The sequence below is a fragment of the Lipophrys pholis genome, assembly GCF_963383615.2.
Source record: "Lipophrys pholis genome assembly, chromosome: 5".
NCBI classification, from domain to species: domain Eukaryota; kingdom Metazoa; phylum Chordata; class Actinopteri; order Blenniiformes; family Blenniidae; genus Lipophrys; species Lipophrys pholis.
The window spans coordinates 22,470,784-22,483,838 of record NC_137628.1 but is presented as its reverse complement, the minus strand read 5'-3'; the positions used below and the strand labels follow the sequence as shown (position 1 = coordinate 22,483,838).

At 41.2% G+C, this 13,055-nt stretch overlaps 1 protein-coding gene across 1 annotated transcript; it reads left to right on the top strand.

Annotated features, from left to right (window-relative positions):
- Positions 1-2,406: 2,406 nt before the first annotated feature.
- Positions 2,407-11,460, top strand: LOC308109834 (F-box only protein 41-like; the record flags this gene model as incomplete). Its single annotated transcript, XM_080463641.1, has 9 exons — positions 2,407-2,764; positions 5,037-5,275; positions 5,398-5,513; positions 6,062-6,214; positions 6,354-6,449; positions 6,538-6,656; positions 6,951-7,109; positions 7,698-7,813; positions 8,972-11,460. 9 exons carry the CDS (start codon positions 2,407-2,409, stop codon positions 9,032-9,034), a joined length of 1,419 nt encoding a protein of 472 aa, XP_080319767.1. The 3' UTR covers positions 9,035-11,460.
- Between the last annotated feature and the right edge of the window lie 1,595 nt (positions 11,461-13,055).

Below are 13,055 nucleotides of genomic sequence, written 5' to 3'. Positions count from 1 at the left end.
TAAACCTCAAATGGGAGACGACCAGGGGGCGTCCTAATCAGATGGCTGAACCATCTCAACTGCCTCCTCTCAATGTGGAGGAGCAGCGGCTCGACTTTGAGTCTCTCCTGGAAGGCTGAGCTCCTCGCTCTATCTCAATCTTATCAGGTGCACAGAGACTTTGAGCTTCTTAAATCTCTCTGCAGACCTTCACCACACTGTTTCAAAGAAGATTATGAAAAATCAACGCAATAAATACATATACTGTATATACTTTACCCTCATTGATTTCAAACATTTTACAAAAAAAATTTAAAGAAAGTTCAAGGAAAAATCTCAATTTGTAAGTATAATCCATCACTGTGAGTGTGAGTGGCTGGCAGTCCCATTTTTCATACCATACTCAGATGAGAACAATGCTTTCAGGACATAAAATCTTATACTCTCTGTGTTAGTCTGTTCATATTGATTCAAGTGTTCGTAAACAACACAGTACAAGGAGGCAAGTTGTTGTGTTTTTCCCAGCGATTATTGAGTAGCTTTATATTTACACTCGGATGCTAATTTGCCTCGTGGATGCGCTCTGAGATCAGGTTTCTTCTCGTTCGAAGGAAACGTTTCCTCCACTCCGTTGCCAAGCGCTCAATGAAGTGGGAACTGTCTCCTTGTTATGTGATAGCGGTTGAGCACACATCACCTTGCGTGTTGCACATTATGCCGATTCAATGTTGACAAAACAATGAGGCATATCGCCCATATTAGTGTTTACCTGGAACTCATTAGACGGCGGTGACTTCCTGATTTGTCTTCAGCTGGCACTTCCTGAGCCGTAAACAGACATCACCGCTCTGATTTTTACAAGATATGAACTGGTATTTTTCGGCACCACACGCATTTAAACCTCATCTTCACCTGACAAAAGTATCACCTGATTCTTGTTCGTTTTAATGCACACAAATGCTTTATAACACAAGGAAAATGAGGAGACAGCAGTGAGAGAGAGAGAGAGAGAGGAGAGAGAGAGAGAGAGAGAGAGAGAGAGAGAGAGAGAGAGAGAGAGAGAGAGAGAGAGAGGAATCTGAGAAAAATGCCCTACTTTTAAGAGGCTGGTTTTTGTAACTGCTCTGTTCTCATGTGAGCTGTGAGGTTATTTTAAGTACTGTATCAGTTCATGCATGTATAGAAGTTGATTTTTACCAGGAGTCCTCTGAAATGCACCTGTTTCATGCCAGGGGTTTTGTGGCAGTGGACCAACGATCGTCTTTACCGTCTAAATTAGATACCAACACAAAAGTAAAAGAAAATTGAGACAAAACATTAATTTTGCACTAAATAAGATCTGAGGCTGACATTGTGAATATGAAGTTGTTAGATATGTTGATTAAAAAAGGTTAACAAGGTTGCCTTGTTTCTTGTTCCTTCTTGTCACTACTTTATAGATTTGTTTTCTTTTTTTATGATTTCTCATAAGTGCATTCTCCTAAAGGAATACTTTAAGATACCAAAATGTATTAATAACTGATGTATCTTCAGCTCAAGTTATTGAGCGAATCCTTCATCAGAGCTCAACTAATGTTTCACAGCAACTCCACCACAGTAAAACAATGTGCGCATTTATAACAATTAAATGTGATATAATAAGAATTTATTTTCTATCACGTCTTATTTTCAGTTATTAGTACCTCCTTTATTTTTTAAGAAGTATGTAGCAATTGTGATCAAGCACTGTCTGTCAGAAACATCATTGTTTAGCAATGTGAGAGTACAAATAGATCATTGAACTTAAATTAGAATCTACATCAGTTAGACAGTTTCTGTCTATTCTATCTATGACTGTCTAGTTTTCAGTGACCTCTGCATGTGTCTTTGCAAACCAAAGTATCATTTACCACAACCAAATCTAATATTTCATAAATGTTAAGGAGAACCACCAATTTGTACCTCTCAATATTACTAATCTACACATTATAACTCCTCAGTTTAACCCACTGAAACACGGAGAGAATTATCATAGATGTCGTGTTTACCAAGCAGTACGTATTATTTTTCTTGTCTTCTTGTTTCTACTGGTTTCCTGCAAACTTACAAGATTGGTTTGGTCAAACTATCTCCTTTCAGACCACAACCTGACAACTTCACAGAGGTATTTATATGTAAATGAGTCAGAGCTGCAAACTGTGGCTTCACGTTGAATAAACAAACACAAGGTTGAGCTATTTTTATTTATCTCAATAACAGAAAGCCAACAGACACATTCCCCTGAAGATTCTGGTAGTGCCTCTGTTTATTGGAGCTCTGTGGTCATTATTCAGCCTGCAGTTCATGTTGTCATGGGGCATTCAAGTATTTCGTTATCCTTACAACTATTGTATATTTATAGTAGACTGCCTTCTACTTTCCTGCAGAGCATCTGGGAGGGTGAAGTCCATGTCACAGGGCTCTGGCGGTTACGACAGCGACAGCGTTGAGATGCATCCCATGGAGGACTGTCCCGAAGCCCAGTACTATCACATGCAGTGCCGGCTGGGCGAGGCAGGCTACGAACGCTCCCCCGGATGTGCGTCGAGAAACTGGGGTCTTCGCAAACAGGCAATCCAGAACTGGCAGCGGCGACCTTACAGGAACAGCACCGAAGGCGAGGAGGGTGACGTGTCTGATGTTGGATCCCGAACCACCGAATCTGAAGTGGAGATGTGGGAACAAGAGAGGAGAGCTGTGGCTGAGGTCCAGCAGTCTGCCGCACCCTATTCTCACCACAGCAGGGCGGCGTACCGCCCCAACACAAGTAAGGGCTCTCTGGGAAGCTGTTAAGAGCACTAGAACTGGTTATTCTTAGAAATCCCCATCATGTATCGCACATGCTCTCTCTGCAGTCTAATATCCAGCCAGCTGCTCAGACATATCAGAGCAAGAGTTCACAGAATAAAGGGCTTACAAAATGACCATAGAGGAAGCGATGAATGTGGATCTGACTCGTATTTGCTGTAATAATGTAATAATGTTTGACATGTCTCACTAACCAAAAAAATTGTTTTTTCCAAACTCACCCATGAGCTAATGGAGAGAAGACGCCTCAACTCTGCTGCATGTCTTTTAAAGACAGACATACCGGTATATCAGGGGTTAACAAAGTGGGGCAGGAGAAGCACCGCCACACTTGAACCACAATGTGTGCCCCCCACAACTTTATCTCAGTAACTGATGGTTGAAGGCTCTAATTTGTCAGCAATTTTGTTTTACATTGCAAGATATGATTGTTAACAGATTTTGAGAACTATGGGCCCTAATTGTTGATCCACTTTGGTTGTGCACTAAAGGCTATTTTACTATTTTAATTCTTCTCAGTTGCTCTTACAAAAAAATTCATTCAGAAAAATAGACATTTAAATAAATTTCCCCAAATTGACTTTCTGTTGCACCTCCCCGTAGCTCTCTGGCCCCCCCAGGGGAGGACCACCTCACACATTAAAGGTATCTGTAGTAGATGAATTGTAGACAAATAAAAGCCAGCTCTGTGGCAGAGATTTCAGAAGCGACTCAAGTCATTTTCCAAAAGATAGTTTGCTACTATTATTATGGCTGGTGTTCAAAATCTAGTCCCGCATTGCTCTAAGTGTTGCAGCTCAGTGTTTCTTCTTTGTTATTGCCTTAATTCCTCTTCAAAAATGAAGCTTTGTGTTGAGCACAATTCAGATCCACCGCAGGTTATGCATGTCTCTGTCAACTTTTGGAACTTGCTGCTGCAGCGCTGCTTTTATTCCACCTGCTGTTGGGTATATAAATACAAGGTGGACCCGGGGTGGTCCTGGAGGGAGCGTAACTGGGCCAAAGATCTGTGACAAATTCACATCTGAATGGCTTACGACTGCCCCATTAAGTGAAACGCTCTCCTCCACGTAAGGCTCAACATGTTCCTGGCATTCCTCTGCTCTGACGTTGTTCTCCTTATTGGGGGAGTCTCTGCCAGGTTTTATATGGTATGTATCTGCATGACCACAGCTTTTTTCTCAGCGTGCAACACACAGCCTGGCTTTTTTAGTTCATTTGGAAATCTTGAGCGTAGGCGGTGTGTGTGTGTGTGTGTTTGTGTGTATGTGTGTGTGCGTGATGGATAGAAAAAGAGAGGAAGAGAGAGTGAAAGTGTAAGCAATGGTTCATAGCCCTGATGGTTTCAAGCAGACGCCTTCCAAGGCCAAAGATGAAATGAGTCATCTCAGAGCAATCTTGCTGGGAGGAATAAGCCCGGCCTGGATTGGACACATGGTATCAGGCAATAGATAGCAGCAGAAAGAAGTAAAAAAATTATGTAATTTCTGTCGTCGTTTTGTTGAGGTCTGGCGCCACCATGTGACAGAATAGCTGTTGACCAGTCGTAACACTGGGAGCTTGAGGTTACTGAGTAGATTGACTGGATTCTTGATTCTGGTGTTTATTGCAGCCTGCACCCATCCTGTATGCTGGTTTATGCAAATTATGGAAGGCAACTTAGACAGGTGACCAGTTCATTATGACACTCGACATTACATAATACCCATGAACCTTCAATGCATGTTTTTGGGTCCTCTGAATTATCTGTTACTTCTTTATGTATCCATCTTTCAGTGCATTTCATATTTGACAGATTTAAAATGACATAAAAGTGAAATAGACAGGTGAAGGAAAGTTCAAAAAGTATTATGTGAACGTGAATTATCCACAAAGCATCGAGAGAGCCGGCTGAAACTGGCAGCAGAGCCGATTCAGAGGAGCATGACATTCTCCCTGTTGATGGCAAGTTGTTAGCTTCAAGAAAAGAAACAGCCTCATTGCAAAAGGATCTTTTTTTTTTTTTTTTTTTACTTCTCTTTCCAATATCCAGTAAGTTGAGAACATACCGTCGTATCCTTAGTTACCACTGGTTCTCTTTGATTGTGCAGCGGTCGAGGCCACACAAGTAGGACAGTGCGTTATCTTATTGTATGTGGGATACCTTCATATAGGAAGAATCTTTTCCTCTACAGTATTTGTTCGGATAAAACCTGCTTCTTCTCCTTTCGCTGAATCTTTTCTTTACACAGATCGGTCTGAAGGTATCTACAGTAAACCCTGCCGCCATGAAAAGAGCCCGTCTAAATCAAACGAGGTGATCAGTCCGGAGATCCTGAAGATTCGCGCGGCCCTCTTCTGCATCTTCACCTACCTGGACACTAAAACTTTGCTGAGAGCCGCCGAGGTCTGCCGCAACTGGAAGTTTGTGGCTCGCCACCCAGCGGTGTGGACCAGAGTGCTGCTGGAAAACGCTCGCATTTCTTCCAAGGTGCGTAGTTCACGGCAAGATGTGGACCCCCAGCTTGAGGTTGAGTGTCACCGGTGTGGATATTAACACCTGTGATCAAGTCAAGGAGTATGAAGTTGATCTTTTTTTGTTTTTGGTCCTAGTTTCTGAGCACATTGTCTCAGTGGTGCACACAGACGCACTCACTCATCCTGCAAAACCTCAAACCCAGACAGAGAGGCAAGAAGGAAACCAAGGATGACTACCTTAAAAGCACACGGTGAGAAACACATGCAGCAGAACAACAGAGAGAGAGAGAGAGAGAGAGGCAGGCCAAGTGCTGCAGCTGCACACTGTACTTTACAAACTATTGACTCGTCTCTTCTATTGCTGTACAAGTTACTATTTTGGCTTCAATAAGCATGTTGCCTTCCTCAAACATGGATTGCTGAGACGATGCCAACAGAAGGAAGTGCAGTGATGAATTCTGTCATTTCTGTGCTGTTTAGTTACAGTCAGCATGTGAAATATCAGTTTTCATTTCCTGGCAGATGCTTGATTAAACCGGAAGATGTGCATGTGTTTTTCATTTTAGTGTTTTGTTTCTAATGTGAAGGGGAATAAATGAAGTTGTCCAGGTCCTGTAGAGACATGCTGATACTTGCATATATTGCTGGGAATATTGTAGGATTTAAAAAAAATATTATTTTTTTTTTTGCCATGTCTGAAAAAAATGAAGTGCAGGTAGACTGGAAGTGCTGAGCAACATCAGAATTACTTTTTCTGTCTGTGTTTTTATGTTGACCTTCGCTTGCATTTCCATCTAAGTGGCTGTCTGGAGGAGGGTCTGGAGGCGTTGTTAAAGGCCACAGGAAGCAACCTGCTGATTCTGAAGATTTCACACTGCCCCAACCTGCTGACTGATCGCTCCCTCTGGCTGGCCAGCTGCTACTGCCGAGCCCTTCAGGCTGTCACCTACAGGTAGGCCAACCACCTACATCTTTACGAAAAAAATAAATAAAAAACTTCATCTCAAGCTCTCCACCAAACCCCAAATGTTTTATGTTACGTTCCACTCACCTCAGAAATGCACTCAGTCCTCTAATGTGTCGTTTTGAAGGAGTGCCACAGACCCAGTGGGCCAGGAGGTGATCTGGGCTCTTGGAGCTGGATGTAGAGACATCATTTCCCTACAGGTGGCTCCACTGCACCCATGGTAATGCACAGACAAACCTACAGTATTTCTTCAGGCGTTGTTTTACGGCTCAAATAAATAGATTTCTCTGAATGTTTGTGTCTTGAAGCCAACAACCTGCTCGCTTCAGTAACCGATGTCTGCAAACTATTGGAAGATGCTGGCCTCACCTCCGCGCTCTCGGTGTGGGTGGAGCTGGATGCGGGATTCAGGGTCTGGCCTCTCTGGGTAAATATTCTTCATGGAATATTCATTTTTTCAGAATTTCAGCTACAGTATTAAATCACAATCATTGTGGTCGCACACATTCTGATGTGCCACATCAAGAAAGTGACAGTGATTTTTTACTTTATTTATTACATTTTTAGCAGTTTTTTTTCTCTTCATTAAAACAACTATATTCTTGCATTCAGTTTTTAGGCCTGCATTCCAGCTGCAGCCACTTTGAATACAAACAAGCCTAAATGTCCTTGAGTAGCCTCTGCGATATATTTCCCCTCCTTTTCTTCTCCGCCTGTACAGCGAGGAACTGCATGCGCCTGCAGGTTTTGGAGTTAGACCACGTGAGTGAAATCAACCAGGAGGTGGCAGCAGAGGTCTGCAGGGAAGGACTGAAGGGCCTGGAGATGCTGGTGCTCACTTCCACACCGGTCACCCCAAAAGCCCTGCTTCACTTCAACAGTGAGTTTAAAACCGTCTTCTCACAAGGCAGTGGGACACTGGTTCTCAGAATTTTTCAATGCAGGACTTAATGAAACACCACGTTTGTCATTTTAAATCGTCCCACAATGAATCTCAAGTTAATGATGAACTGAGTGTGCCTTCACAATTGATTTTGTTTGTTTACGATTGCATTGAAAGTTTGACGAATGAGAGTAAAATGTGGTTTCCTGAATCTACATTTACATCATACCTTCCAATTGAGTACATTTTGGTAGGCTATTATAATTGTATGTATTATGCATGTATGATTTTATTTTACTTAAGAAGTTAAAATGTTCAATCTTGTGTATCTCCTGTTGTACTTTAAAGTAATCCTCGTAGGGCCGATTCCCTCATTTGAGAAATTCATCAGTAACCTGATATTGAAAGCGGCTGTTCCACTGCTGCGGTTATTTTCTTCATTCAGTTACAGTGACTTTGAAAAATTCTAAACAACAAAAACAAAACATTTCAAATAAAACTGCACAACTGTTATTGTATTTTAATGACTTTTCAAACCAAATTTAAAAATTGGCTCTTCCTTGATTCTTCCCTCCAATCTCGCAGGTGTTTGTCGTAACCTCAAGTCCATCGTGGTCCAGATTGGAATCGAAGACTACTTTGAAGATCCCAACAGCCCGGAAGCAAGAAAATTGTTTGATGAGATGGTCAACAAGCTGCAGGTAACAGTTTCTCTGAATCACATCCTATAATCACACTTAAACATCTTACAGCTTGACTGGCAGCTTCAGGAACACAAGAACAGCCACAACCCACTGATTGGTGAATTTTACAGGTCGTATCTTCAACTTTACGTTTTGAAAACCAAAGATAAAAAACATCCATTTTCAAGGGGGAAACAAACAAACAAACAAACAAACAAACCCACGTCACGTGTTGATTATTATCATTTAGCCAAAGGGTGCCAGCCCACATCATGAACAAGATTCTCTTATATTTATATGGCTTCACCAACCCAGGATAACAACACCCCTTAACCCCCTCAATCCCTTAACTATTCTATTCTATTCTATTCTATTCTATTCTATTCTATTCTATAAGTAATTCCAGAAAGACAGTACAGCTGGTCAGCTTCAAATTCTCATTAATTCAAAATTTTACTTTGAAGCTCATCAGCATTTTTATTGCTTTTGGAAACTCTCGCACCTTCACATTGATTGAACCATTTTGACTGCATTTTATTCTGCCATTATTTGATTTGTTTTAGATACTTTCTGAACACGTGTCTAAAACAGATAAAAAAAATTGCCCAAAATCACAGGTGGATTAATGAAGCTTTGCAGCATTTCTCATCTTTTGAAAATAAATGTGATTATTTAACAAATCTTTCCATGTGAAAAATAAAGTGGCCTGAACCAACAACGTGCACAAAACAAAGGAGCACAAACCACTGCTAACAAACTAAATTCAACAAACTTGAGATTTTCCATCAAAGTCGGGCTTTGGGTTTGTGAGAATTCCTTTCATTAACATCAAACCCAAGCTACGCTTCGGTTATTATTTCAGTCATTACAGATTTGATTGTGTGAATGTAATGGCCGATGGTTGAGGATAACAAACACTGAAATTCTGAATAATGTTTAATCTTTCTCCTTTTTTTTTGCTCTCATTTCATCAATGCCCTTGGATTTTACTTCCACCCCTGCCTGCACACAACTGATTGTGGCGCAAATAGTTGGCCGACACAGTTGCAAACGATATTAACTCAACATTAACTTTATTTCCCCTGGTGCTACGTTTGTGAGGAATATGCATTTGTTGGATAAGCAGCAAAGCTCATGTGGGTATCCTGATATCGGTCCTTGTTTTTCACCTTTCAGGCTCTGAAGAAGCGACCCGGCTTCTCCAAAATCCTCCATGTGAAAGCGGACAGTCTCTGCTAACGTCTTTTGTGCAAGAGGAGTTAGAGAGGCGTCATCAGGGCTCCCATTGATCAAAAAAAGACCCTGCTGTTCTGAGCCCACTTCATGGGATTGACTGCATCAGCAGCTCCAAGAAGGTGACAATATGGGACTAGGATCCAGGCCTGGTGTGTATATCTCAGAAGTACAAATCCAAAACAAGTACAAACTCCGATGAAATTTGAAATATACAGTATATCTCCATATTAATGGTCAGACCTCAAGTACAGACCAGTCCTCTTTTTTTCGGTTGGTTATATTTTGGTTGCACCTTTAAACTGGTTTGTGTTGCCGCGGAGAGTCAGATGCATTTCTCGAACTGCCTGGATCCAAGTGACAGCGTGTAATTCAACCTTCTGCATCGACATGCAGACCTCGGACTACCTTCAACGCCAACAGCTTACGTGCGAGAATACAAACCTTCTACAGAAGTGCATAAACAGGCGGCTCAGAATATATGTGTTTTAACCGACAGTCAGCAGGAGCTTTGTGTTGGTGTGCGTGCAGATGAGCAAATGCCTAAATAGACTGATAAAAGATTGACTCGCTGTATTTGGTCCAGCCTGTCCTGCACTGTTGTACCTCAAGGCCGAACATTGAGCAGCTTTGAACTCTTACTGCTTCCTCTTTGGACACATATTGTGCTGCATCTTCTCCCGGCACTGAGGAAAGAGCAAGGACAGCCTCCCTACATCAACCCCCTGTAACACACAAACCATGACAGTCTTCTGCATTGGCTGCGATGCATTCATGTCTCTTATACCACTTCCTGCTTACTCGTATGGACAATTACTCCCAACAATAATTTGGATTCAGTGTTTTTGGGATCATTGTTGTATCAGCAGACCTTTTCGTGTGTCACACAGTTGGACCGGTTGTTACAGGTGCCATTTGTGACCGTGTGTGTCCTCATTGCAGTGAGCATTTTCTCCGATGTGCCATTAAGGAGGATGGAGGGACCACGTGAGGCAGATATTCATTCTCTTCAGTCAAAAGTTAATCACATCATTGAGGCTGCACTTGTGTGTGATTAACTCTTACTGACCATAAGGTGTTGTGTTCCATATAGAACAAAGTCTTCGGGTGTGTAAAGGTGTTGTAGTGTTTGTATATCATCTGAGTTTCATACCTACTAAACAGTGCCAATTCTATTTAGAGAGCTGGCCACGGTTAAGCTCTTGTACGATCCTAATTTATATTCCTTCGCTGACATCCTCTGCCTCCCTCTGCTGGTGTTTCCATGCAGCTACATGGCTGACGGCCAGCTGGTGAGACATGACACTTGTACCCTTTTGCTGCACGGAACAAGTATCACCATAACTGTTTTGCAGAGCTCAATACCAAGGGATCAGGTCCTCAGCATCACCTTCAAATTAGGTAACTGATTTGGCTACAGTTCAGTTGACTGTATGAGTAGCAATATGTACAGTAGTGTCACTTGCTGTGCACGCTTCTGCACTGAATCCTATTGATTTTATACAGATCAGTTTGTAACTCACACACAGCACCTCTCAGCTTCTCAAGATGGGGACTTGACCTGTTGTGTGTCCCCAGAGGAGCTTCGTCAAGTCTGAGAAAACACCCTTTGTGATCCGTTGGCTATCTCAGCCTTCATCACATTTGTGATTAAAAGTTAGAAGTCGTTGGTGTGAGTTGAGAAAATGTGTGGGGGGTTTTCAGGCATACAGGGCCAAACATATTCATGGAGAGGCATTGTTCGAACCTAACCCTCACTATGGACCAAACGTCAGGATTTTCTCTGCTGCGTTGATTTTTAATTGTCTCTCTGACGAACTTCACAGCTTTACGAAAGTGCAATACTGAATTGCTGAAGCACCCCTTGATAACAGAGCTCTCATTATCCGCTCACAAATAGGCACAAAGCGTTGAAACAGGTTTGAAAATCAAATGTATGACAGGCAGAATGCAATCATTCAAGCTTTTGGGACAGACCTAAGTAGGTTGCTTACCTTGCACAACTTGTCGCCAGACCAGAAGCCTGCACCACAGATCTTCTCGCCAGTGGGCGAAACGTGCAGCAGGGTGAGGTGTTTGCCTTGTGGGCTGAAAAACAAAAGCTGCCGCTTTGGTCTCTGCATCGTAATCAATCTTTACGGGGAGCCGTGTAAACAGCATCGTATAGTGATGATGTGTCAGGTAAATGCGTGAGAACGGCCGGTCATGGATGTCCATATCCTCATGTTCTTCCAGTATCGCATTATATTATTAATATTATTCTACACTGGTACTGTTTGTTCGCTCGGTTATAATTGGAGGAAATGTTTGAGGGGAAACGTGTAAAAACTTTTCTGACACAATAAGAGAAAAAAAACACCAAGCACTTGTTGATTTTCAGTTTTAGACAATCCTGCCTTCGTTATCAGCTACTCTGTACATAACGTTTGTTTAAAAAAAAAAAAAAAAAAAGAGTAAGGAAAAGCAAGAAATAAAATGACCAACATTTGATGTTCTACAATATTAAGGTCATATAGTTACGAGTGGAAAAGGTGACGTTTACAGGTCTTCATTCTGTAAGCATTTTATCTCCAAAGTTGAATGAAAGATAAACATAGAGAACTATATTATGTATAACAGTAGTGTTGAAATTGCAGTTGTGTATTAGATACTTTATATTAAATGTGCATCAGAGTCATATAGAGATGGAAATTATTTAAGAAGAGGATAAAGATGATACTTCAATTATTTATTTCTTTAAAAAAAAAAAAGAGCGATGTGTATAATGTTGGCATGTTTGTGTTCACGCATCAATCATTAAGTTGCCTTCTTAACTGTTCTGCTACTGTGGCAAGAAAATTATTAGATGTTTAAAAAGCTTTGATTGCCTGCAGGTTAATACCGTTTCTCTTTATTTGAACAAGTCTGTTGTTGCACTAGTGAGATATTAAAAAAAAAGGAGAAAAAAAAAGATATTTCAGATGTTTATTATATTAAGAGTGTTGTTTTTAATGTTGAGCTATTTCTAAGTATTTCACAAAATATGATGCACTTTTGTTCCTCAACACTTTGACAAGGCCCGCAGGTCGTCGGTTCAGTCGGAAACGATGCTGGGTTTTTTTATCCGTAAGAGGCCTGCTGACGTCTTCTGGCATTTAAAAAAAAAGAAAGAAAGAAAAACTCGTCACTTTGATGTTGGGTTTGATGGGAAGAGGATTTTGGTGATAACTTACGAACTTCTACGAACGAACCAACGTACAGTTTGCCTCCTTCCTCTTCCGCCATGTCTCATATCATCAGTTGGGAAGTTAAAACTGATTCAACTGCTTTCAAGTGCTTTTTAGGTTGCCAAGAATGACCTTAGACCCAGCATTCTGCATTTGTCGTTTTACTTTTGCATTACTCTGTAAATGTTGCACTTGTACCGACAGTATTTTTGCTTTCTAAAGCACATTGACCTGCTGAGGGTGTTACAGAGCATTTGAAGCTCTGGAGCTGCAGATTAGAGGTGCCAAGTATATATTTTTTTTGGCTCATATCTTCACTGTGTGCGCCTCCGAGTAGTTTATCTGACAAGGTTGTTGATTTAAAGTCTGAAGCATCGCCTGTGAATCAAGGTGCTTCCTCATTCTCGTTTATTCCATGATACCATTTCGTTTCAGATCAATTGTCCTCTGTTGCTGTTACAATGAGTCATAGTGTGCAATAGAAAAACATTGTCTGAGCATTTATGTACCTATATGAACATATTTTATGTCTGAATGATTGTACTCTGCCCATTCATCCGAACAGTATTTTATACATTACCTCAACACTTAACTGGGCAATTAAGTGTACAGTTTGTCTTTGTACTCTCTGTTTTTGACTGCCATCAACGGTCAAGTCCATGAACTTCATCCATTTTGCTCCTGCGACAAAATGAAATCTGTTGCCGACTAACACCTTCCCAAAAGATGATCGACCTTCTACGATGACTGCAATAGATGGAAATGTTTTACTACTCATTTTCACTCATTTGTTGTCATCAATAAAATTGCTTTAAATTGTA